We start from the raw sequence: 26,320 nt of genomic DNA, 5'->3' as shown, positions 1-26,320 counted from the left end.
AAAGGAGCCGTCCAGTTTGGTAACTTGTTAGGCACGGATCCAGATTGCTCCCAGAATGGGCGGTTCTCCACTACACCAGCCGTGTGTCAGTGTGCCCGTCATCCCACGGCCCCTCTGGCATTTGTCGTTTTCCTCTTTTGTCATCTTTGCTGAACTGACAGGTATGAGGTGGGACCTGAGAGCTGCTAGAATTTGCGTGTCTTTCTTTATCAGTGATTTGGAGCATGTGGTTTTTGGTGGGGGTTTTTTTCCCCTTCAAATGGTTGTGGATAGCCTGAATTTCTTCCTTTGGTGACTGCCTGTTTACGTCCTTCAGCGACATTTGTCTGTTAGGGAGCAGCTTTCAGTCTTGTCGATTTGAGTATCTTCCTTTTATGTCTTGGATCCTCTCAGCTTCCCAGCCTCTCCGAGTGTGAGGACCCCTGAGGGTGACTCCTCGCTCGGCCGTTGGTGCCTATGTCATCTTGGGTAAACCACTTCATGCTTCTGCACCTCTGTGTCCTCGTTTGCCCTGGAGAGGTGGGCTCTCCCATCCCTTCTTGCCCGGAGCTCTGATTCTCTGAATCCTCTGTGGAGTTCTTCAGGCAGGGGCTGGTTAACCGCTTGGCCGAAATGTTGCAGTGGCAATTCCTTTTGGGGAGTGGATTGGCCTGCGGCCCCTGAGGGCCTTCCAAATTCTGTGAGTCTTTCACGTTTTTGATAGAAACAGGGTGCTGGAAGAAGGAGCTCTTCTCCGTTTATGGTTTATTTCCCCTCCCCCCCCCAAGTGAGAAAACTTTAGAGTTAAGCATCCGAGGAGTTTTGAAGAGTAGACTCTCCTTTGAATAGTCATGATTCTTAGAACTGACACCTAGCAGTTTTACACAGCACTCTAAGGTTTGCAGAGGGCTGCACACGCATCCTCTCCTTTGGCTCTCCTAAGAACCTTGGCAGCTGGTTTTGTAGTCAAGGAAGCAGAGGCAGGCCGAGGAGATTGACTTGCCCAGGGTCGCCTAGCCGGTAAGAAGCCGAGCTGCATTTGGGGTCAGGTCTTTGCGATGCCAGGCCCCTGGCTTGGTGCGCTAGGGCGCCCCAGCCCAGCCCTGGATGCTGTTCCCTGGCCTTCTCATCCGAGCCCCAGACAGCTGTGGGAGGTCAGTCCTCTGGGGATTCTCCCTGCTGCCGCGCCTGCTAGTACCCCTTCTCTGCCCCTCCCTGACCTGCCTCATATTTATCTGGAATATGCCTCTATGTGTGTATGTCTCCCTCATGGAGTGGAAGGTCCTTGAGGGAAGGCACTGTTTCGTTTTTACCTTTGTTTCCCCAGTTCTTAGTACAATGCTTATCAATTAATTTCACAAAGGAAATGGAGACTTACCAAGATCAAATGACCTACACGTGATCCCACAGGTAACAAGTGTTAGGGTATGAGCTCCACCAGGTCTTCCAGACTCAAGTCCTGAATTCCAGGCCTGCAGCCATGGCCGAGGTTTTGAGTCTACGTGCCTGGGAAGATAGTGATGATTCTTTGACAGGCAGAGAAGTCCAGAGGAGGAGGAGATGGCGTGAGAAGAGGACAAGTTTGGGATCAGAAGTTGGGTCCAGTTCACTCACTTTTATGTCGCTGGCCCTGGGCTCTCTCAGAGGGTATTTCTGTGTTTCTGTCCATTTGTGTGTGATAAATGAGGTGAATGAAGAGTCCTGGGGAGTGTCTCGCTGCTTCTTCCTCTCTCCCTCCGTTCTGAAGAAGACCCCACCCTCCATGGTGGATTATAGGCATTGGCATTGGACATATGAAAGAAGGCTTTCTGCTAAGGTGATAGAGTACTTAATGCCACGTCACCTCATTGGTTCTGGTTTGGCACCTTAGCACCTTGTCTCCTTGGTTGATGTATTTAAAATAATCCTTTCTTAGACTCTTGTATTAATTTGGTCATTTTAAATGAACTTGACTGGCACATTCAGTGACCTTAACCACGTGGCACACTGTGAGTCCTGGGAAACTTGGTCATCTGGGACCTCCTAGTACCCTCATCAGCCGGCCCTCGGTGTTGGCAGTTCATGGACCCATCTGCCTCCAATGCCCAGTGGCTTCAGATTAGCTTTAAACTTAATTGGAAGGATTTCTTTTTGCATCAACACAATGGGGGATGGGGCATGGCAGCAGAGAATTTTTCCTTAATGATTCTTTTGCATTAGTTAGGTAGCTCTTGTTAGCCCAAGAAACTTAAGGAGTTGTAGATGACAGTGGTTTCTTTACCAGTGTGAGCATTTCCAGGGTCTGTGCCTCTATCAGGGTGGACTTCCAAGACTCAGGGTTGGCTGGTAGGCAAGGCCACTCGTACTGTAGACAGGCTCGTCCTCAGGGACAGATCATCTTTCAAGGGGTTGGTTGTTAGAGGTTGGACCCTGTCCTAGCCCTGAGAGGTCATGCCACACCATAGTACTCCTCCACAGCAGAAGGGGGCCAGGGCCAGCTCTGAAATTCTGGGCAATGTTCATTTTTCTTATGAAAAGAGAAGATTAAAGGTGGTGGTGATAGAGACAGGGTAAAGAACTGGCTGTGATTTTTCTCAGCTTCATTGGATGAACATCCGGCTTGAGTTCAAGGATAGGGAGTCTCTTGCCTGCAAGTTAATTTCATTGGGTCATTGGTAATAAGAAGGTGATCATTGGTGCTTTATAGCTGCAAAAACACAGTCAGGATTTTTAAAAAAACAACCTGTTCTTCTGACTTCATTTGTATTGGGAACTCTCAGGAAGCAACTTCCCCCTACTCGTGCAGGTCAGTGCGTACTCTCAAGGAACCCAAAAGTTCAGGGGCAAAACCTTCACCTTAAGTGGACTATTGCTCAGCCATTCTCAACAGAGTGTCTGGAGGATTTGGTAGGAGCTAACAATCTGGGGCTGGTTTGATTTTTCTCTGTCACTTTGGGGGAAAACCCTGTTCCGGTTGCTTTTACTTATTGGCATCTCTTCCTTAGACTGAGGCTGTGATGGCAGCTCAAATGAGTCTTATTTTTGCCCCAGTTCAGTGAGTTTGGAGGAGCACACCTGGTTGATTCTTTTTCTTTTTTGGTGAGGCAGTCAGGGTTAAGTGACTTGCCCAGGGTCACACAGCTAGTTAAGTGTTAAGTGTCTGAGGCTGGATTTGCACTCAGGTCCTCCTCACTCCAAGGCCAGAGCTCTATTCACTGTGCCACCTTGCTGCCCCTGGTTGATTCTTTAGATTGTTAAGTGATCAAGATGTACACGTTGCCTGTGGGAAGAGGGTAGTCTCCAAATGGCCTCCAGGAACTTGACAAATGAAGCGTTTATAAATATCTGAGTTTCTTGCGGGGCAGGGGAAGAAAAGGAAACCAAAAAATTGCCTTTGGTTGGAGACTTAACAGCATTTTTTCTCGCTGCCCTTCCCCCAATGTCATCTCGCCTGAATCCTCCCACTCACAACTGAAGCCTTCCTCGGAGCAAAGAAAGACATTTAAGCTACGCCAGTGTGCACAGTTCCTAAGCTCTGGACACGTGGGCCTTCTGAGAAGAAGCCAGTCTGTTTCATAACCACAGTTTTAACAGTCACTCTGTGAGTGCTTTGGTGGCAGAGAAATGGAACAAGTTCCTTGGCCCCTGAATTGGGGATCAGAACACTGGGGTTCTGAGATGAGCTTCCATCACTGACTCACTGTGTGGTCTTAGTCAAGTCAGCAAGCATTTATTAAGCACCTACTGTATGCCAGGCCCTCTGCTGAGTGCTAGGCCAGACACAAACCCTGCCCTCCAGGAGCTCACATCTGAATGGTGGAGAGGACATGCATTGACAGGATAATTGGAAATAATCTCAGGACATCACTAAGATTAAGAGGACCGCAAAGGCTTCTTACTGAGGCTAGTGGGAAGCCAGGAAGCCTGGGGAGAAGCTCTCTGTGTCTCCTCTGCCAGAGGAGGGACCAGGTGTTCTGACTCAGAGGGCCCTTTCAGCTCAGATTCTCTGCACTCCTCGCAGTTGGCCCTCCTTATTTAGTTTGCAGGGGAGCTTCAGCCCCCTGCTCCTACAGACTGAGCTTGCCTCCTCCTTTGCTGAGAAAATCGAGGCTTGTCACTGCAGCTTCTCCCCTTCTCCCTCCCTCACTGAGGAGCTGACCTTTCTTGTTCATATTGACCTTCTCTGCTTCCTCTCTTTATTCTGGGATTATGGGGTCATGGAGGGGGAGCCAGAAGGGATGAAACCACAAAGTGGAGTTTGAACCCAGGTTCTCTGGCTCCGGAGCCCAGCTCTCTTCTGACTCTACTACCATCATCTGCCCCTTTTCCCTCATTCTGCTGCCTGCAGATATGCCCAGACCTACACATCCTCCAGCAACAACAATAATCGTAATTATTGTTAATTATTATAAAGCTGTAGCTGAATATATTAAAAGACTTATTGGAACTTTATAATCAAAGCTGAATGGGAAGAATATGTTAAAAGCAAGTCACACATACACAATGCCTTTTTTTATTAAAATTGTATTAATTTTTCTGTTATGGTCTACTTTTGGAAACTGTAAAGTAGAGCATAACAGAAAAATCCAGCTTCAGTTATCCTAAGGCAGCTATGGAAATATCAACACTTCCTCACCAAACAGAAGGAAGAGGATTAACAGATATCCTTTAGTTTAGGGCACGTGATAGTTACATCAAAAACCTGCAGAAATACCTTTGGAATAAGCAAACATCATGTCACTAAGGAATAGTAAAGACTGATAACAGGTACACACCATTAGATCAATTAATCAGGCATTTTTTGTTCAATTACCACTATGTGTTAGGTACTGTGCTAAGCTCTAAATTTGTCCACTATAGCGGAAAACGGTTTACCTCTGGGTGGAGCTGATGAAATGACCAAAGTTCAAGAAATCAAAAAGCCCTTTGTGAGTGATATCTGCGTGAACTCAACCGACGATTTAGTGAAAAAGAAACATTGAACAAATGGATAGGCCCTGCCGAGTTGTAGGTGGAAGGAGGACAGCAATTCAGACCATGGACACTGTCACCAGAAATTACAAAAGGATTATTCATAAGGTCACAGGATTCAGTTATTAGTGTAGATTATGAAAGGAAATAGTAGAAACTGGATACACTGTATTAGAACTGGACCATTAATATCGCCAGTTGTCCTCAACTTCCTAGAGATAATGTTGATCAATGAAAACTTGAGGAATTTTTTTTTACATTCTGTTAAACATGTTTTCACATTAGTCATGTTGTAAAGAAGAATTAGAACCAAAAGGAGGAACCCAGAAGAAACAACCAAACAGAAGGAAAAAAAAGAGCAAATAGTATGCTTCAGTCTGTATTCAGACTCCGTAGTTCCTTCTCTGCATGTGGACAGCATTTTCCGTCAGGAGACCTTTGGAGATGTCTTAGATCCTTGCATTGCTGAGAAGAGCCAAGTCTATCAGAGTCAGTCATCGCACAGTGTGGCTGTTACTGTGAACAATGTTCTCCTGGTTCTGCTCACTTCACTCAGCATCAGTTAAGGAACACATTTTTAAAAGATGCCATCTAAATATTCATAATACTGAAGCAACACAGAATGACAAGTTTCCACACTAGAGACTGAGCAGCAGAGATCAAAATCCTGTGGCAGCTGGATAAAATACATGTCCCCGCTGTGGTCTTGTTTGCTCCTTGGCTCGTCCTGTGAGCCTACGGAGGACAAGCTGCCATCCTAATTGTTGTTCAGTCGTTTCAGTCATTTCTGACTCTTTGTGGCCCCATTTGGGGTTTTCTTGGCAGAGATAACTGGAGTGGTTTGCCATTTCCTTCTCCAGCTCATCTGACAGATGAGGAAACTGAGGCAAATAAGGTTAAATGACTTGTCCAGGGTCACACAGCTAGTAAGTGTCTGAGGCTGGATTTGAACTCATGAAAACCAGTCTTCCTGACTCTTAAGTGTTATAGTCTATCCACAGCAGCACCTAGCTGCCATCCTAACACCCAGATTCAACTGCAGAAAAGAGTTGTCGCATGCTTAGAGCATTTAAGGTATAAGAATAATAGGGTGGCAACTTGTTCCAGTACCATTTCTCTCAGGCACTTGTACAAAAAGGTAAGAAAGATAGAAGTAGCTGATGTTTAACCTAATGCTTTAAGGTTTGCAAAGCCCTGATCTCATGTCTCACGTGGGCCTCACCAGCCATCATTACCAAATCCTCGTTGTGCAGATGAGGAAACTGAGTCTTGGAGACATACCCTGCCAGGTGTCAGAGGTAGCACAGTTGGACCCATGTCTTTCTGACTACAAGTTCTCATTCTCGTCTGGTTGTCCTGGACCCTGCTGATTTAGCTGTCACCTGACCTGATCGTTCTAGAGTGCCCCTCCTTTTCATAGCCAGACTCCTTTATAAAAGAAGGTATTTTCATTCACTGCTCCCAGTCTTCATCCTCTCACACTTCCCTTCCCCCTACCAGACTCTGAAAATCCTCATTCTTTATTTTCACAGTTATTTTATGTCTTACATTCATAGGGTGTTGACTGCACGGCTCAGGCTCCTTGCCTATGGTCCTCACGAAGGGTGCTTTTCTGGGCAGTGCAGGCTGACCCTTCACTTGAACCTAACCTAACTGTAGATGGCATCTCTGTGCTCTTTGACTGTTTAATGTGCTCAAGATGCCCTTTATATGTCTAGCCTTAATCTCTTGTTCCTCAAATTGTCTTACCTCACTATCTTGCTAGACATCCCTTTTCAATGTCCCATGTTCGTCATTTCCAAAATAGAACTCATTACCTCCCCACATAAGCCTACCACTTTCCCCAATGCTGTTTCTTAAATCCTTCTCTTCACCCAAGTTTACAGTCTTGGATTCGTTCTTGACTTCCCTTTCCTTCAGCCCTAAACCAAATAATTCCTAAGTCTTGTCTCTTCTGTTTTCACATCACATCGTTCACCTTCTAACCCCTCACATGGTCTCCTCTCTAGTTCGTACTCTTAATACTCTACTTTGCTCCTGTCTTGAAGGCTCCCAGGTTGGCAGCCCAGACTTCCATGGGGTGGGCACCCGTCTCTTCCTCCTCTGCTTTCTCTTTACTTCTCTTTCATGAAGAACGACCAGCTGAGGAGCCTGTATCCCTTGCCTTTCCTTCATCCCTCTTGGTTCCCTTCATGCCACGTGGTCGCGTTGGGGAGTCGCCAACTCTCCTAACCCTACGGGACTTCTCTGTCTCCTACCAACAGACTGGCCCGTAATTGAGTAAGTCCGCCCTTACCCTGCTTTTTTTGTGGATGTTGTCTTCCCCCCAGTAGAAGGTAAGTTCTTTCAAGGCAGGCACTGTCTAGCGTGCTTTTATTTGCAGAAATAAAAGTACTGAGTTAGGGTTAGTACAGTGCCTGGCACACAGTAAGCACTTAATAAATGTGCGCTCTGTCCATCTGTCCACTGCAAGCCTTTTGGTTTGGTGGAAGACTTTCAGGCCTTGCCATGCCTTGCCACCACTCCCAGCAAACCTGTGGGCACTGTTGTCTACCCTGCTGGTGCACCCTAAGGACCCTGGGCTTTGCCAGCTGAACTCTTAGATGAGTGTGAGCTCCTTGAGAGCAGAGACTGACTCCCCCAGCTCTTAGCCCGGCACTTGACCTATAGTAGGCCCTTAGCAAAGACTTTTTCTTGGATTCATCCCTCTTACCTGGACTCTCACAGTGGTTTCCTAATTAGTTTGCCTCCCTTATATTCATCAGTGTATAGATTGTATCCCTCCCTATCTTTCCCCCTCCCCTTCCCCCCGGCCATGTAAGTTTCTTGGTGGCATGGCTGGTTTGGTTGTGTGTCTTTGGCACTTCCTAACACAGGGCCTTGGCACACAGTAGGTCTACTCACATCACTGCAAATCTAGTGCTCTTTTCACCATGCCAGGCTGTCCCTTGTGCCTTGGGGATATAATTATTGACGCCAGACAGTGACTCTTCTAGTGTCTCATTGCGAGACTGAATGCTCCCACCCAGGATGGCCAAATTAGAATTGGGATCTCTTATGCCATTGGTATCCTTGTTTGCAGGTGCTTCCGTAGAGACAGGATGGCGTGGTGGCGATAGTGGCACCTATGTCTTACAAAAAGAATCATTTTTTAAAATTATGATTCAAAAAAACCAGTTTTGGTCAGTTTCATATTATGTAGAAGATAAGTTTTACTATAGGAGCATTAGAGTGGGAAGGATGTGAGCCTGGGACCCAAGAAGCCCCCAGAGGTTTGAACATTGAACATAATCATCACAGGGCCTCAGTTTCCCATCACTCCATGATCTCTAAGACCTCTTCTGTCTCACGCCGGTATGTGGTCCTGAGGGCCCTTTAGCTTCGACATTCTGTCATCATCTTAGATTCACTTGGTGATTTTGTGTCTTAAACATTTTATTTAGTTCTTGAGTATAAGAATTAAGCATTCGTTCAATTCAGTAGTCATGTATTAATTAATCACTGCCTGTGTGCCGAACTTGGTGGGTGTTGGAGAGACAGACTGAAGCGGTTCCTCCCCTCCAGGAGCTTACATTCTCCTGGGGTTATTGGTGGGAGGCACATTGTATGCAGGGAGTGGGCTGAGGCTCTCAGTGGCCTTTGGGTCATAATAAAGCCTTCTAAAAAAAGGACCAATTGGATACCTTTAAATGAGATCATCTTGTATCTCAGTGAAGCCCTTGTGGAGTCCACTGCCCTTTCCCTGCAGGAAGCAGGTCCTTTGATTGAATCTTCTTCACGTGACCTCCCTTATTTCCCTTTGCCTTGTCTTTGTGGCTCGTGGCAGATGGTCAGTGTCAGCTGTTAGCAGTGATCCCTGCGGTGTGGTCTGGGGTGTGCACATCTCTATGGGGGCTTGGCTCTTGGCTCTTTATCTCCCCTCAGAAAGGATGAGACACTGGTCTATGATGCCTGCCTTGCTGTGTCTCCTCCCTTCCTGCTCACCTGCCGGCAGGAATAAAGAGCTAAATCAATACTGACCTCACATGGGGGGATGCCTGTGAGGGTCTGGAGTGGGGGAGGGAAGGGTTTCCATGTGACTGCTCTCGCGCTCTCTCTCTCTCTCTCTCTGTGTACCTCTGGATGTGCCTCAGCAGGCCTGAAAATACTCATCTTTTCAAACTAGGAATGAGGCAAAGATTCCCCAGAGTGAGAGTTTGTGGGAGCTTTTCCTGTTTAAAGATTTTAATTTCTTCTTAGTACAGTATTGGTGGGGGTGGGGGTAAGGGTTGGAAAAAGCCCCTGGAGGGGTTTGTGCAAGATGACTAGATTGAGGGATGGAGAAAGCAGCCGCAGCAATGATGCAGATGGTGAGGGACTGTTTAAAGTCATGCCGGCATCCTCCTCTTCCAGCTGATGAACGTTAATGGGAACGATGTTGGCCATCTCAGAGCGATCAGAGGAAGGCTAGGCAGAAAGCTGTGTTCATGTGATGTTCTTAGTGTTCTTGTGGACATTGGACATAGATGCTCAAAATTTCTGGTTATTTCTCAGTTAAGAGTAAGATTCAAGGACAGAAAGTAACGGAAATGCATTAGCCATGTAATGGTCTCTTAACCCTGTCATCGCTTCGAGTCACTTACTCCAGCTTGGAGTGGTATGGTTGGGTCAGTCTTCTGATTTGAGTTCATAACATGTCCAGTAACATAAGAAGAGTCAACCGAGGACAGACATTATTAAATGGAACCGTTATCCAGTTTTGCGGGGAAACCTGCAACCTTTTTTTATCAGCATCATTTAAATTCCATCCTGCTGCTGTCCTTCCTAACCCCAAATGATATTAGGTGCCTGCTAGTCACTGTGGCCTTGGTGCTGGGGCAAAAGCAGGGTCCGGCTTTTCACTTCTTTGGTCGGGCGCTCTGCAGGAGTCACAAAAGCCATCTGAAGTGGGTCACCTCGAAAGGCAGGATCTGATCATCTTCCTCAGCACATGATGGACAGCAAGCCTTTAACTGGGCCTTTGTGATACTGCATCTGGCATTGTGTTTGAGGTGGGGTTCATTTAGAACCTGTTTCTGAGTCTGGGGACAGGTTAGTGAGCAGGCTTTCAGAAACAAGGGGAGCAGAGGTACCAGGCAGAAAAGTTGCTGCAGGCGACATGATTATTTTTTTTTTTCGGTTTAATGCCAGCTAATGGTTTGCTGTGTTTTTTATCAATGAAAACCCATATTGTTCCATTCCCTTTTCCTCTTGATAATAGCTTCGTGTGAGCATTCCAGATAGAATGGAGCAGACAACTCCTGGAATCTGGGTCTAAAATTTCTGTGTTTTCTAAAATTAGCAGCTGCAAACAAACCTCTTTTAAAGGAGCATGAGCACAGGAGCCAGTTGCGAGCCGATCCCGAGCGCCTTCCCCGGCTTTCCCAGGGTTAAGTGCCCGCAGCCGAGGCAGCCCCTCCTTCTCCTTCCCCAGCATTTCTCATTAGACAAGAGTTCCATAGCAACAGTGAGATCACCCAAGCCCGAGCATTTCATTGAGTATCTTTTTTCTCCTTCCCTTTTTTTAATCTCATCTCTTTCCATTTAGCCACATTTTAGAGAGCCAACTATTTTATAAGACCTGGTTTGTGTAGATCTCCAGTTCCTAAGTAGCAGAGGGTAGAAAATTTGCCCTGCTCTTGAGCAGTGAATGTGTCGCCATGTATTTAAAAGGCGATTCTGGATTCGGAGGGTGGATGACCATTCCGGCTGTAGCTGACGTTCTCAGGTATTCTTGCATTGTTTGCTGGTCTTCTAGGGAAAAGAGCAGCGTGGAGCAGGATCTCAAGGAGAAGGAAGAGCACGTCAGACAGAGGACCAGCGAGGTCCAGGTAAGTGAGCCGGGAATGACGGTGGCGGGCATGTGGGGATGAAAGCAGCTGACTGAGGGATCCTAGAAAACATAGCATGCCGGCCTCTCTTTTGTTAAATGGTTATTTGGTGGCATTACTGTCGGAAAGTGCGTATGAGGCATTGTTCCTTCTGCCCCCGGGGTGATCACTACAATCATGCATACAGGGTGGGCAGGTAGGTCATTGGAGGGAGGCTTTGTGCTGTGTGTGCTGCAGACGTTAATGGAGCTGACTGATGGAGGCTCAGAGCACTCGCTTCCTCCTTCTCAAAGAGAAATGGATGGGTGTGAGATCAGGTCGTCCCCCACGCAGCCCCCGAGACGGTATGTCCAGAGGCTGCTGCTTTTCTCACCATCTCCGTCATAGAAGGAAAGGGTCTAGAATAATGACACAGAACCTTTTGAAATCAGCTGAGTCAGCCAGGATGTCCCCAACTAGTATTTCTCTTACGCCTGAGAAAGGGGAGGCTTTTCAGTCATGTAGCATGTGAGGAGTTCCATCTCATGCAGACATATGTGTGCATGTATGTGTGTGTGGCGGGGTTCACGCACATTTGCTCCTTGTGGCCACATAAGGACGTTTCAGGCTTGTAAGACTATGGGGAGATAGGTTAGCGAGGTGTTTACCGCATTGGAGAATGTTATAGGCACTAGTCTTATTTGGGGATCCCCCCACAAAAGGGTATGATGGGCTCATGCTAAGAGTCTCTGGTGGTTTGGCCCTTCGTGCTCTGCTTTCCTTTTAGATCCTGCACGTTTGGGGCCCTTTTGGTAGTGAGGCTTCCCTGTGGGATTCGTACTTTGGAGGAGGGAGAGTGCTACCTGTTTCAAGTTATTGTGTGGGTGTTTATATAGGACATTCCCCAGAGACTGTGGCCTGAGTGTGCTGCTGGTGAGGCTGGGGGACAGGGACATCGGTTTTGCTGGAGACAGCTTTGACAGCTCTGACTGGCACCCAGAGATGATGCAGAAATCAAGATTATCATCAGCACTGTTCTTCTGTTGGGGAAGACCCTGATTGTTGTTTTGTGGGGAGGTTTTGAGCCTTTAAGAGATGGAGAAAAGTCCCCAGTATGATGGGGGAGCAGTTATTTTCCAACATGCAGAAAAGATCTTAGGAAGGGAAGGAGTTTAAGGAAACCCTTTTCTGGAATGGAAGGAATCAGTCTTTGCTAATCTCACACCATCCATTTCCAAACTGAGACAAATGCTGCAGCAGAATGCATCCTGAGGTGATTAGAGCCTGTCTTCCCTGCTCCCCAGCTGGCTTGGAATGTGAATGTCTGCTAAAGACTCAGTCCTCCAGGGTCGCAATAGGATGGCGTAGAAGGGCTCTGTGGGGGGCTTGTTTTTGTCATAAAGGTGATGAGTGTTTATTTGTGGTTGTTTACACCTTGGCTAGAAATCCCTCCGTTCTTCCCTGCTGGACCCGAAAGTCCTCTGTGTATCTGGGGCTTCAGCTTCTTGTTCCTGTGTGATCGACTGAGGAAGTTGAGATTCCACATTGGGAGCGAGCTGAGTAAATGGTTTGTGCCTGGCTCCTCAGGAAGGGATTTTTTGCCTGTAGAGAAGCCAGGCGACAACGGTGAAGGAAGGAAGTTTCTAGCAGAAGAGCTTGAGAGATGAAGGGGCTTAGGTCAGTGTGTTTTGTCACACAAAGCACAACATTGACATGGGTTCATTCAGTTCTCCATGGGGAGCAGACATTAGGAGAGCATGGAGAAGTGGCCATCACCTGTCACCTGCGAGCCTCGTTTGCACTCTGGGCTTCCCTTTCTGAACAGAACAGAATAGAATTCCCGACTCCTCCCCCTCTGCTCCCTCGAGGGCGTGGGTGGCCAAGCTGGCCAGTGGCCTCTCGCAGGCCTCCATCGTCTGGACAGGCTGGCCTCCCCAGCTTCCCAGGTCCCCGGGGGTGCTTTGACTTCCCTGCTGCAGCGACCTCAGAAGGCCGGAGATGGGCAGTTGTGCCATCTGACAGTAGACCAGAGTGTGGCCTCTGCTGGGTTTTTGCTTATTGTCACCGGGCCTAAAGGTGAGCCTGTCCCCCTTGAAGGTGCTGGCTGGGAGACAGGAGCACCTGCACCCACCTCTCCCCCCAGGGCTTTCCCCGAGTTGATGCTCATGTTAATTTGAGCACACAATGCCGTGTTTATCATTCTTGGAACACCTGCAGCTGGGGTCCCACGTCTGGCCCCCAGGGTAGCAGCTCCTGAGAGAAGCCAAGTGAGGCCCCTCTGCAGAGGGAGGAAGCGCTTACCTTCAGTCTCCTCTCCCCATCCGCCTTCTTTGCTTTGTCCGTGGGGCCAGCAGAAGCCTCTCAGAATGGCCTGCTACCGACATCAATGCCAGTTATAAAAATTAAAAACCGATGAAGTGACTAAGGTCAAGTGGGAGGGGGGCAGAGAAGAGAAAGCCAAAGACTGTGTGTTTCAGGAAGTGTGGGAGAGGGGTGGTCCTTTTCCTTCAGGGGGTCAGGCAGGGCCTCTTGCTTCCTTCTGTCTCAGAGGAATCAGTCAGCACATCAGCGGGTCCTTTTTGAGTCTGGAGGCCACATCTGTCGTGTGGGCCCTGGACTCTTCTCTCTCCTCCCCCTCATCCCTTCCTCCTCTCCTTCGCTTCCTCCCTCTCCTCCCATCCTCTCCCTCCTCCCCTCTTCCTCTCTTCTCTCTTCTTCCCTTTCCTCCCCTCCTCCCTGCTTCTCCCTCCTGCCCTCTTCCCCTCCTCTTCCTTCTCTCTTCTTCTCTTTCCTCCCCTCCTCTCCCGCCTCCCCTTTTCCCCCTCTTCTCCCTTCTCCCTTTACTCCCCTCCTCTCCCTCCTCCCCCTGTTCTCCTCTTCTTCCATTATCCCTTCCTGTCCCTCCTCTCCTCTTCCCCACTTCTCCCTTCTTCCCTTTCCCCCACTCCTCTCCCTCTTCTCCCTCCTCCTCTTTTCCCCTCCTCCCCCCCATCCTGGGCCCTACTTCCCCCCACCTCAGGGCTGTCTCCTTCCACAGGCACCTTGGCTCCCCATCTTCTGGTCATCCCTCTTCATTTGCCTGAGAAGCCTCCATTTAGCAAGCACTCCTGAAGGGCCCACTCTGCCCAGGGCAGTGTGTTTCCTGGGCACATAGAGGGATGTGTGAGAGCAGTAGGGAACTGACCCCCAAACCAAGATAAAAGGCTGGTTGGTTGATTTGAAACAAATAATGGTAATATAAAACAGAATGAAGAAGGGGCATGGGAGAGGTTCAGACAGAAGCCCGTTGAGAGCGAAGGGGAACATGCTGGTGGTTCCTCTGTGTCTGGAAATATCCTTAGAATGGCTGGAGAAAAAGGGGCTCTGCTGTCCCCCCAATAGCCACCTTCATAGTCATCTCTACTTCCCATTCCTCCCTTTCCTTTGGCTCTCCTTGAGCTTTTGTGTCCTGCCTTCCTCCCTCACTCCCCTCTTGAAACACACCTCCCATCCAAAGTCATCAGTGTTTTAATAATAATAGCTCACATGTAGGTGGTACCCGCTGGGTGCCAGCCACTGTGCCAAGTGCTTTACGATCTTTATCTCAAATGATACTCACAGCAGCCCTGGGAGATATTATTATCTCCATTTTACATTTGAGAAAACTGAGGTAAAGTGAGAGTAAGTGACCTGCCCAGGATCACACAGCTAGTAACAGTGCAAAGCCTGACTTGAATTTGGGTCTTCCTGACTCCAAGCAGAGCGCTCGCTCCACTGTAGCACCACCTAGTGGCCGAGCCTGGCGAATGGGGCTCGGCTCTGATGACTGTCTCAGCCTTGATGCTGGCTGCGTCCTCCCTTGGCCGCTGTGTCTGACCCTAGCCTGGTTTTTCTTCTCCCGCTGGTAGCTCCTCTCACAGACGCTCTCTCCTCAACCCTGTTGTCTTCTTTCTCTTCGTTGTCCCGTTAGAGATCTCATCCTTTCTCATGACTTCAGTGGCCATCTATGGGGCCAATAAACACTGGACTAAGAAGGGGACTGGCCCCAGGTCTGTTAGGCTTTTATGTGTGACCTTAGGCAAGTCACATGACATGTTAAATCAGCAAGCATTATTCAGCATTTACTATGTGCTAGGCACTGTGCTAAGCACTGCAGATACAAATACAAGCAAAAAGAAAGTCTGTTCCTGCCCTCAGAGAGTTTACATTCTAATGAGGAAGAAAACATACAGAGGAAGGTGGAAACCAGGGGATAGGGCTCAGGGGACTCTGTGGGATGATGGAAAAGGAAATCCAGAGTCAGGAGGGCAGCTCACCTGAGCTCTTTCTTAAAACGGAACCTGCCGATCGGAGGAAGGTAAGAAGGCTGTTGAGACGAGGTAGAGAAGGCGGTTGAGAGGCGGCAGTGCATCTCAGTGAGGAATGAAGGTCTCAGCTTCGTCATCTGTTAAATGAGTGGGTTTAACTTGGGTCCCCCCAGTTCTGATGTTTCCTGAGGCTGTGTCTCAAAAGCCTAAAGAGGCTCAGGTTTCCAAATGCCTGCTGAGCATGAACACTCACCTGTCTTACTCTTCCCTCAAATCTGATCTCCCTAAAACTGACCTCATTGTCTTCTTCCCTAAACATTCTCCCTCCCAGCTTTCCTTGTTTTGCTAGAACTCTCCAACTAGAAGCTGGAAGCACCTGGATTCAAGGCCCAGCTTAGGGTCATGTGAGGCACCATGTGTAAAGCGCTTTACACACGTTGAACCGGGAACCAGGAACCACGAGCTCTGCTCGCCCACCAGGGCTGGCCCCGTGCCATCTCACTCACAGATGCAGGAGCCGTCTGGCTCCCCCAGCAGCCTGTGCAGCTGCTGTCAGAATAGCTTTCTTAGCAAACTTGGGATCTGAGAAGTTCACAGTTTTGAGGGTGGTATTCATGGGGCCATGTATGAACTGCTGGTCTCCATCATCATTTATAATCCATGCAGGCTTGTCCCGCCAAGCCCCCTCTGCTGGCTTACAGCCCGCCAGGCAGGGGGCCCTTGCAGAGACACAGCCTTTCCTACCTTAGGACAGGTTGCTTGGCATCAAGCCCAACTCTCTTTCTTTGTCATTTCTACTCAGTGCTCCAGCTTCTCTCTCTCTGACATTCAGCAAACAATACCAAGCCCTCTTCACCACGGCAGCCCTTCTGTTCCTGGAAGAAGGATGGCCTACTTGCTTCCTCCAGGTTACACTTCCTTCCATGAGGGTCTCTTCATGTGGCCTGCTGGCCTTCCTCTGGGCTGCCGTGCCTACTTTCCCAGCCCCCAGGGGCCTTGCCACCCCTTGTGTTATCAGCACTTTGGGATTCGTTTAGTCATCTGGTGGTAGTCATGTCTTCACATCTTTTTGCATAGCTCTTCATTGCCCAGCGTAGGACCTTGAGTGAGCAGGCGCTCCATGAACGGTGGTTATATTCTTTTTGAGAGAGGGGCTGGTGACAGTGGAGAGAATCTCTGAGGCATTTCTGTGCATGCAGTAGGAACACTTACTTGGCCAGCCCAGGTTCGTAACATTGGTGTAAGACGGCCTTTAGTCACAGTGGGCAAGTCAGTCTGAGGCCTGAAAGAGGCCCCAGCCCATCCTGTGGGACCTTACACTAGACCCTTTGTCCCTTGGGCTCATGGGAATTCTTCTCCATTCTCACATTCATTTAGCCATCATGGACTCCTGAGATCTGGGAACTGGTTTAATAATTTAATAACTGTGTTTCAGCATAATTGGTTTCCTTTGTAATCCTGTTATTTTACATTTTAAAAATATGATTCTTGGGGCATCTAGGTGGTGTATTGGATAGAGCACCAGCCCTAAAGTCAGGAGGATCTGAATTCAAATCTGGCCTCAGACCAAACACTTGACACTTACTAGCTGTGTGACTCTGGGCAACTCACTTAACCCCAGTTGCCTAAAAAAAAAGAAAACAGGGATTCTGAGGAGAGGTAGCCATAGGCTTCACCATCCTGAAAGCCCAAAGGGTCCAGGACATCCCACCTGCTGGCTTAGAATTCACATATTCTCTTAGTACATCCAAGCAACCACACCTGCGGGGGAAGAGGGCTAAGGTTTCTCACACATTAATTCAGGTAAGATGAACATTTTTGTACAGTATTTTAAATATTGAAATATTTAAATCAGATTGTTTTCTCCTAAAGGAAGAAGGGAAATTAGTTTAGATCTGCCATCACAGAGTAGAGCCACCCTCTCACATGCCTGGGAAAGGCAAGGCCCCACGCTCAGCTCACTCTTTCTGGAGGTGATAGCGCTGGGGGTGCTCCAGTGTGAGCACGCTGGCAGTTTTCCAGACTGGTTTAGTTGCGAGGAGAGAATGAATGGAGGGTATGGAGTCAAACGATTCAGCAGACCATGGGTTGAGTCCTGATTCCTTCACTTAACCAGCTGTGCAGCCATGGGCACGTCAGTGAGTCAGCAGGCACTTAATTAGTGCCCAGTACGTGCTAGCTGCTAAATGTTGGGAACAACAATAACAACAAAGGCGAAAATGTGGTCCTGGCCTCCCCCGCCCCCTTGGGAGAGGCCGCGTACAAATACCCATGCACATACAAGAGAGATGGAGGGAGAGAGCAGGCGGGCACTAGCTGTCCAAGGGGCTGGGAAAGGAGGGGCCTCCTGCGGAAGGTGGGACTCAAGTTGTCTTGAAGGAAGCCCTGAACCTGAGGAGGGAGAGCATTCCAGTCATGAAGGTGAGCCCATGCAAAGGCATGGCCGGGGGAGATGACAGCCAACATGTAGGTCAGCCGGCTTCCAAAGTGAAGCATGACAAGACTTAAAAGGTGGGAGAAGGGGACCAGGATGGGAAGGACACCATAAATGTCAGTCTTGTGAGTTGATCCCGGAGGGCTTTGGGAGTCGCTACAGTTAGAGCTGTGCTTTAGGAAGATCACTTTGGTAGCTGAGTGCAGGGTGGCCTGAAGTAGACACAGACTTGGGGCAGGAAGACCACTGAGGCAGGAGAGTCCAGGTGCAAAGTGATGAGGGCCTGAACTAGGGCGGCAGCTGTGGGAGTAGAGAAGAGGGGGTGGGGTTGTGCCATGAAGGCAGAGACCCACAGCAGCTGTGTGACCCAGATTGGGGAGAGAGTGATGAGGGGGTAAGCCCGGGAGATGCTCAGGAGGTCAGGTCACTTCCTCTCTTCTGCTCGGGGGGTTCCATTTTCTGCTGCATAAAGGAGAGGGGTTGGGGCAGCTAGGTGGCACAGTGGATAGAGCATCTGTAGTGCTGGAGTCAGGAGGACCTGAGTTCAAATCCAGCCTCAGACACTTGATACTTACTAGCTGTATGACTCTGGGCAAGTCATTTAACCCCATTGCCTACCAAAAAACCAAACAAATAAAGGAGAGGGTTGGTTTGCTCCTCCTTCTGTCTGCTTGGGACTTGCCATGACTTTGTGAAAGGAAGCCAGGGTAGGCCCCAAGGCTTTCAGATCCCAGCCACACCCCCAACTGGCCCTTCTCATGATACATTTCAAACTCGAACACATTGTTCCAGTTAGGGATGCATGTTGAATCTTGAGAACAGGAACCCAACTTCCATTTTGAGAATGGCCCTCAGAAGACTTGCCAAATTCTCAGTGACCTCCTGATTGACCACATTAGGTGCTGGGCTTTTTGTTTCCTTTTCTGGATGTGAGACTGGTTTCCCTCAAACAGCACATTTTCCTCTAAAAATTGCCAATACCAGAAAGAGCCGTCCCCTCCACTCCCTGCCCAGCCCTCCCCCAAGCAGGTTCACAGGGCTATTTTTATTGGCTCCTTTTGCATCTTGGCACTGCAGCATCCGAAGCTTGGCTATTTTCATCCTCCTCATTCTCATTCTTCTGCACTTGATGTCACAGGCCACCAGGCAGGGGAGTGAGCTGGAAGAATTGGAGCAGAACAGGCAGGAGGCCTGCCTGGGTCCTGTCCTCCAGGCCTCCCTCAGACAGGGCACATTTGTCAACCCTGAGGGTTAGAAACAGACCCAGGGGAGGAGTTTCCCAAGAGGCCAAATGACATTTATGGGAAGATTCTGCCACCACCCATGGTCCATGTTAGTGGTTGCTAAGATAACTCGCCACACACAGACAGATCTGGGGAATGAAATGCATGCATCTGCTCCCTTTGCTTCGCGTCAGGATCAGAGAATTTGTCCCAAAATAAGGAGGATTAAAAATAGTCAGAGGATATCATGATGTAGCTATTGGTTTGGAAGTTTCTTTGCCATGTGTCGGGCTTCTGAATCATTTTGGAACAAAGTGGAGTCTTTTCCTGTTAGCACATATAGACTGGCTTCTCTCAACAGATTTTGATTTTCTGGGGCTCCCCAATTTCAGGTCTGTGTTCAGTAGCTGAAAATCTCACGGGCTTGAATTCATGTTAATATTTGATTGGGGGGGTGGGGTTCTCTCACTTTCAGAAAAAAGGACTGAAGAAGTGCTAATTGTCATGAGCTTTCATATGACCCCTGGCTAGTCATCAGACTCACTCTCAGCTCTCTTAGACAATTAGGTTTTTTCGTCCTTCTGCTTGTTCCAATGAAGTCCTGTGACAGTGTGTCACTGAGATGCTTCTCACTGCAGATGCGGCTGCTCAATCACAGAGAGATGTGTCTGAGTGTAAAGAGTCTGCTGTGGGTGGGTGGGGGACTGTGGAGAAATGGCGCCTTCAGTCCTGGGCCCACCTGGGCCCCTGTACTTAGTCTGTGGACAAGGGATGCAGGAGGGGAGGCCACCTAGTGTGTGGGCTCAGCCACTTCCCTTCCACCCACACAGAACCGCCATTCCAGTTGGTGTGCAGAAACACACTCACCTATTTATTTCATAAAAAGATTAGATGATTTTTTTCCAGGTTTTTGTTGATTATTCTTCTACTTTAAAGCTGTGACCATATTGAAACTTTTCTTTATCTGTGTGAAGGCAACAGTCACATCTGACATTTGAAAACCAGTTTGTGTGTATATTTGTGTGTCTGTATGTATATATATACAAACATATGTGTATACTTGTGTGTATACATGAACATGCATATAGTTATATCTTTTGTTTTTGCTTCTTCAGTATTTCTCAGTATATCCTCCTTCCCAGAGAGCCTTCCCTTTTGTTTTTTTTAAAAATATTTTATTTTTCCTCCAATTACATGTAAAAACAATTTTTGACTTTTTTTTTTTTTAAAGTTTTGACTTCTGAATTTCATCCCTTTCCCACTCCTGAGAGGGCAAGCAGTCTTGTGTAAGTTATACACATACAATCACGTAAAACATTTCCGTATTTGTCATTTTGTGTGAGGAGACTTGAACAAAAAAAAAGAAATAAAGAAAGTGAAAGATAGAATTCTTCAGTCTGTATTCAGACAACGTCAGTTCTTTCTGTGGAGGTAGATGGCATTTTTTCATCATGAGTCCTTTGGGATTGTCTTGGATCATTGTATTGCTGAGAACAGCTAAGTCATTCATAGCTGATCATCTTACAATATGGCTGTTACTGAGTACGGTGTTCTTTTGGTTCTGCTCACTTCACTTTGTATCAGTTCATGTAAGTCCTTCCAGGTTCTTCTGAAATCTGCCTGCTCATCATTCCATCACATTCATATGCCACAACTTGTTCAGCCGCTCTCCAGTTGATGGGCATCCCCTCGATTTCCAGTACTTTGCCACCCCAAAAAGGGCTGCTACAAATATTTCTATACAAGTAGGTCCTTTTCCCTTTCATCCCTTTTAACAAAAAGGAGAAAAAGGAGGGGAAAACAGTTCACTGCATCTAATCAGCGCATTGAAAAAGTTTGACTTGAGTCCTTCGCTTGGGTAGAGGAGCCTTCTCATCGGTCAGTCAGCAGGTATTTATTAAATGCCTTCTGTGTGCCAGGCGTTGTGCTGGTGCTGAGGATACAAGCACAAAGAAAGAAGTCCATCTGGGAGGAGCCGGGCACCTGCTCTTGACACTGTGCTGGGGACCCAGAGACAGTCCCAGTGCCTGCCCCCCGGACACTCACAGCCCAAGGAGGGGACACACGAACATTGGAGCCAACCTAGGCCCTCGCAGCGGGTGGGGGGAGCGTTGGAAGGAAGGACGACCAAGGCCAGGCTCAAGCATCATTATAACTTGGGAGCGGTCAGTTTTGATTTGTTGTCATTGTTCCGTCTGTTTACTTATCGTCACAGCACAGACTGTTTCCTTGGTTCTGCTTACTTCATTTCACATCAGTTTATAGAAGTCTTCCCCCGCTTCTCCTTTCCTCCAATGCAATAACAGGCCCTCATGCCCCTCCCTACACCACGGTTTGTTTATCCACTCCCCAGGTGTTGTGCAGAGGCAGATCTGGGCAAGTCACTTTACCCTGTTTGCCTCAGTTTCCTCATCTGAGAATGACGTGGCAAACCACTCCAGTACCCTGGCCCAGAAAGCCCCAGATGGGGCCATGAAGAGTCAGACATGACTGAAACAACTGAGCAGCAGCCACAGTCATTCAGCTCACTACTTCATTTTGGAAAGCAGGTGTTACTCTGCTTAACACTTTGAGGAGGCTGTTTAAAGATTTGTCTTTGTGTCCCATGTCTGTGGGATCTCTGCTCTAGAGCAGGCCCAGCAGGCTACGGCTGGGGGCCTTTTCTGGCCTTTCTGCCTGTTTTTGCCTGGCGTCCCTCTTGGGATCTGGACCTTCTTGTCCTGATCCTTCACAGAGGAACCCCTCAGTGCCGGAGACCTTCCTCTAGCTCCCGTAACCTTTCCACGATGCCACTCCTCCCCACCCCCCCCCCGCCTCCCCGCCACTCTCTCTTGCTCTGTGACTGACTCACTGTCTTCTCTGGTGTCTGATGCCAATTCTCCCATTGTTGGTCACCTGTGATTCTGATTCTCCTGAGGTCATCATGTGGTGTGATGTCCAGCCATAGGGGTCATAAGGATGAGCTTGTAAGTCAGGGAGGAGCTGGGGTGGGGAGGGTCACTGAAGGTGCCAGCTGATTTTCCCAGCGGAGTCTAACCTGCTTTCTCTTATCAGCTCTGGGTCCGTGTGATCACCCATGTGGAGGGCCTCTCCAGATAGGGCTGCCTGCCTCGCCACACATGCAGCTGATCCGCCTGTGTTCTTCATTCACTTGCAGTGTGGTTAGTAATTGACACGGGGAAAATGAAGTGTATGAAGAATACGTAGATGTTACATTGAAGGGACTGAAATTGGAAAAGACTTCCAGGTTATGTGGGCCAGCCTCGGCCACCCAAAAGCCAAGTGGTTCTAGCCTTGTTTTAGTCTCTAGGTGACTTTTAGTTTTATGTTTGAGTTTTCATCATTTTATAAATGTTAAATGTATCAACAGTACGTGAAGTTAAAGTATCAGAGTTGATGAAACCATTTTCTAGATTAGGAGTTCTTCACTGTGTGTGTGTGTGTGTGTGTGTGTGTGTGTGTGTGTGTGTGTATGTGTGTGTGTGTTTGTGTTCTGGGCCCCTTGAGCAGCCAGGCTGGGGAAGTGTAGGGACCCGGTCTCAGAATCACCTTCATTAATACATAAAATATGGAGGATCACAAAGAAAACCAATTAGAGTGACATGTAGTTGTCCAGATATTTTGTAAGAATTCACAGACTGCTGGTTATGAGCCCATGTTCAAGAGTGCTCATTACTTGAAGCCATCAGTTCTGGATTATCCAAATCAAGATGAGAGATATTTTTCTTTCCTTCTTTGTGGTTTAGGCCAGGGGAGAGACTAACAGAGGAAGTGATGTTTGGAAGCCACCTTGAAGATGTTGCTGTAGAATTGTCGTGTGTGTGTCTTTGCTTTGGGGCCCCGCACGAGCCTTGCTCCATTGTCCTGTGGTGGCATGGAAGTGATGGGGCTCTGTACTGCCGGGTCAGTGGAGTCCAGCTCTGGCCAGTCCAGATGGGCTACGAAGCCTTGAGCACCATCTCAGAGGCTAGCTGGGCAGCCCTGTCTGGAGAGGCCCACCAAGTGCATGATTACATGGACCCAGAGCTGATAAGAGCAGGTCCATCACACCGAGGGGAGGCAGTGGGGAGGAATTTCACAGCCTCTGCAGCCCAAAGAGCAGCCTCGAAGGATGGTGATCCCACAGGGGCAGGGAGGACCCCGCAGGGGCAGCGAGCCCCCAGCTCCTTGCAGGGTTGAGCATATTTGGTGTCACACTCAGCAGCCCCCTGATCCTTTCAGATGTGTGTCTGCCCCTCAGCTCATCCCGAGTCAGGCTTTGTTCCCAGGGGACGTTTCCTTAGCTGGCTGCTGCAGGGGGCAGCGGGGGAGGAGCCGCCCAGCTCAGGGGACCGTATGGCAGCATCAGTTTGGCGTCGAGGTCCTCAGCACCCTCAGCGTCCTTGAGAGGAGCAGCAGCCCTCCTGTTGGCTGTTAGGAGGACAAGATCCCATCCATGCTTTCTCTACTTTAGGACCTTCAAGATGAAGTCAAGAGGGAGAGCTCCAATCTGCAGAAGCTGCAAGCCCAGAAGCAGGAAGTGCAGGAGATCCTGAACGGGCTTGATGAGCAGAAGGCCACGCTGGAGGAGCAGCTGAATGACGTCAGGCAGCAGTGCGCCCAGGAGGCCCACCTGGTAAGGGCGGCTGGGCTCACCGAGGCCCGGGGAGGAAAAAACCGAGTGCCACAGGCCTTGCTCACCGCTCACTCCTCTCTTAGGGGCCTGGCTGATGTCACTGCTGTTGTATGAGCCTCAAGTCTTCATGATGGGTTCTGCCCGAGAGGCAGCTGGCAGTGCCATGAGGAAGCACTGGGAGGACCTGAGTTTAGATCCAGCCTCAGACGTTTCTAGCTGTGTGACCTTGAACAGGTCACTTCACCACTGTGCCTCAGGTTCCATAACAGCACCTCCCTCCTAGGGCTGTTGTGAGGATCTGATGAGATGGTGTTTGTTAAATGATCAGCACAACAAATCTTTCTCTCTCTCTCTCTCTTTCCCTCCTCCCTCTTCCTTTCTTTCCTTCCTTACTTCCCTTCCCCCACAACCTCCAGATTTCTTCTCTGAAAGCTGAATTAACAAGCCAGGAATCTCAGATCTCCACTTACGAAGAGGAGCTGACCAAGGCGCGAGAGGAGCTGAGCCGCCTGCAGCGTGAGACGGCCGAGCTGGAGGAGAGTGTGGAGGCGGGCAGGGCCCAGCTGGGTCCCCTGCAGCAGCATCTGCAAGAGTCACAGCAGGAAGTCACCTCGGTGAGACTTGGGCAGGGGAGAACCTTCCTGTGAAGGCCTCAGGGAAGAGGCAGCCCCAGAGCTGGGCCTGGAAGGAAGCTCAGGGTTCTTCGAGGCAGGGCTGAGGAAGGAGGGCGTTTCAGGCAGGAGGCACAGCCTGGGCAAGGGCTCGGAGCGGGGAGAGGGAAAGGCCAGCTGCATGGGACTGGGTGGAGCGGCCTTGTGCTCTGGCTCCTGTCCTGCCCCCAGCCTCCATCTGCATGCAGACCTGGGGCTTCCCTCTCTCCAAGCCTCAGCTTCCTCACTGTGAAGGAGGTATAGAAATACTGTATGGATTGGGGTTGACCATGGCAAAGACGTGCGCTGTAGATTGTGAGCCTAAGATGATTGGTTTTCCAGAGGCCCCGAGTTGGGGCACTGTCCTTCAGAGCAAGTGGTTCCCACGACCTGGGCCCAGGCCTTGTGCTGCTTGGCCGGGTTTCTCCAAGGCCCAGTTTCTCTTCTTCCCTGCCTGCCATTCAGAAGGGCTGTGAGGGAGGCCCGAGAATAGGGGTGGAGGGTGTGGAGATGATTCACTGTTCTTACACTCGTGGCTGTGATGGTGAAGCCCTGGCTGCATCGTCATCTCGGAGATAAAACTCTCTAAAGAGACCTTGGTGAGAGCCGGCGCATCTGTAGCCTCTCGGGGCTGACGGCTCAGCTCGGCTATCACCCAGCTCCGGGTGGCAAGGCTTGGGAGGGATAGTCATCTCACTAGACACTGCAGGAAAGGAGAGGGTCTGGAAGGCCAGCCCAGTGTCCCTGGCTGAACAAGGAAGGCTTGGGGCTGCCTCAGTGAGCAGAGGACCCACCCTGCTGAAATGGCGGCTCCTCTCCGAGCAGCTTCACCCATTAGCCAGTTTGTTAAGCCCATGGGATTCCGAGCTAGAAGGGGACCTTGGAGGTCTCTTCGAGCCCTACTTCTTGGTTTGTGGCCAGGGGAACCAAGGCCCAGGCAGGGAAGTCATGTGCCCAGGTCATGTAATCCACCTGTCAGAGGAGAGACTCAAAGCCAAGTCGGGTGGCCAGGCGATGGAGTGACGGTGCCAGGCTCCGTCTGGCCAATGGAGAGTGGAAGCCTGTGAAGGCCAGGCGCTGATGCCCCTGCCCCAGCCTCAGGGCTGGGTGTGCCGTAGCCTGGCAGGGGAGGAGTCTCTCTGGTTAGAACCAAGCTAGCCATTTGGAGGTTTTCCCATTTGCTGCCACGCTTGGCACCTTGAAGTCAAGGTCACAGGCATCTTCAGGTCATGCCTGTCCGGGGAGGTAGGCCTTCTCTCAATGACCCAGTTCCCTTGTGCCTTTCCTCTTCCCGTGATCCAGATGCAGGTCAGACTGACCGAGATGAAGGAGCTCCACAACCCCAGCAGTCAGGAGAGCTGGCGCCAGAGCCCCCCCGGCAGCCTGGTCAACGGTGCTGCTGAGTACTGTAGCCTCAGCAACAGCAGCAGTGAGGTGGCCAACCTTCACGAGCACTCGGACACCCCGAGCACTCTGGACACGGAGCCGGTGGTCCAGGAGTCTCCGGTGAGGAGCGCTGCCGGGTGCCCAGAGGGGTGCCCAGTGCCCAGTTGTGCCTCTGTGGTCATTTCTGGCCTGCTGACCATTTCTCACACGCCCTCATTTGTATAGTGCTGGGAAGGATCCTCCTAGGTCCAGAAAAGACGCTCCTCCTGGTTCCTTAGGCTCCCTGTCACGTGTCTCTCCCAACATCCTCCTCGTCTTCATCACTTACTCTTTCATCTCCAAAGCATGTTATCCAAAGTCCCATTTGGTCTTGGCCGCCTGGGAAGCAGACGGTGTAAGCACATGAGCCCCATTTTGTGGAGGAGAAACCAAGACCCGAAAACTTGCCTGCTCAGAGCATATGGCGCCCACGGCCCCTCCTCTTGTGTCACCTGTTGGGGTCATTTAATTCTCTGGGAGCTAATGAGGCCGCAGAAGGGCCTGCAGAGGGGGCAGCAGCCCCCTCAGGAATGGAGGCTGTGGGGAGCCCCCAGGAGCTGGCAGAGACCCCAGCACATGTCAGCCTGCGCAGAGGGAAATGGCATAATGGCCCCATCTGCCTGTGGCTGGCAGTGCCCCAGAGCGAGCGGCTCTCGGAGGGACGGTCAGAGAGAGTCCCTCTGCTCCCAGGGGTGCAGGGAGGAAAGCTCGTTAATGTCTATATCAGTGTGAGCGGTCATGGCACCAGAGAGAGGGCTGCAAGGGTCCTTAGTGAGACTTCATGTAGTCTGGCTCTGCTCTGGCCTCCTTACAGGCCCAGAATGACTCGTGCACTTGGCCAGAGCTGCTCAGCATGGCTGGGCCAGACGCTTTGACCGCAGGCCGTGTGACTCCAAGTCCGCCTGCAGTGTTTTCTCTCTTCAACAGAGC

The 26,320-nt window shown here is 49.7% G+C and overlaps 1 protein-coding gene across 1 annotated transcript in view; it reads left to right on the top strand.

The window, feature by feature from the left end:
- Nucleotides 1–26,320, top strand: part of EPS15 (epidermal growth factor receptor pathway substrate 15) — a 129,691-nt gene that overhangs the window by 85,519 nt on the left and 17,852 nt on the right. Inside the window, 4 exon segments of the mRNA XM_020987743.2 lie at nt 10,706–10,778; nt 23,154–23,315; nt 23,732–23,929; nt 25,268–25,471. Of these exon segments, the coding sequence (XP_020843402.1) occupies nt 10,706–10,778; nt 23,154–23,315; nt 23,732–23,929; nt 25,268–25,471 (637 nt within the window).

The sequence above is a fragment of the Phascolarctos cinereus genome, unplaced genomic scaffold, assembly GCF_003287225.1.
Source record: "Phascolarctos cinereus isolate Bilbo 61053 unplaced genomic scaffold, phaCin_HiC Scaffold_5;HRSCAF=322, whole genome shotgun sequence".
NCBI lineage: Eukaryota > Metazoa > Chordata > Mammalia > Diprotodontia > Phascolarctidae > Phascolarctos > Phascolarctos cinereus.
The sequence above is the reverse complement of the archived record's forward strand: the minus strand, read 5'-3'. Positions and strand labels throughout refer to the sequence as shown.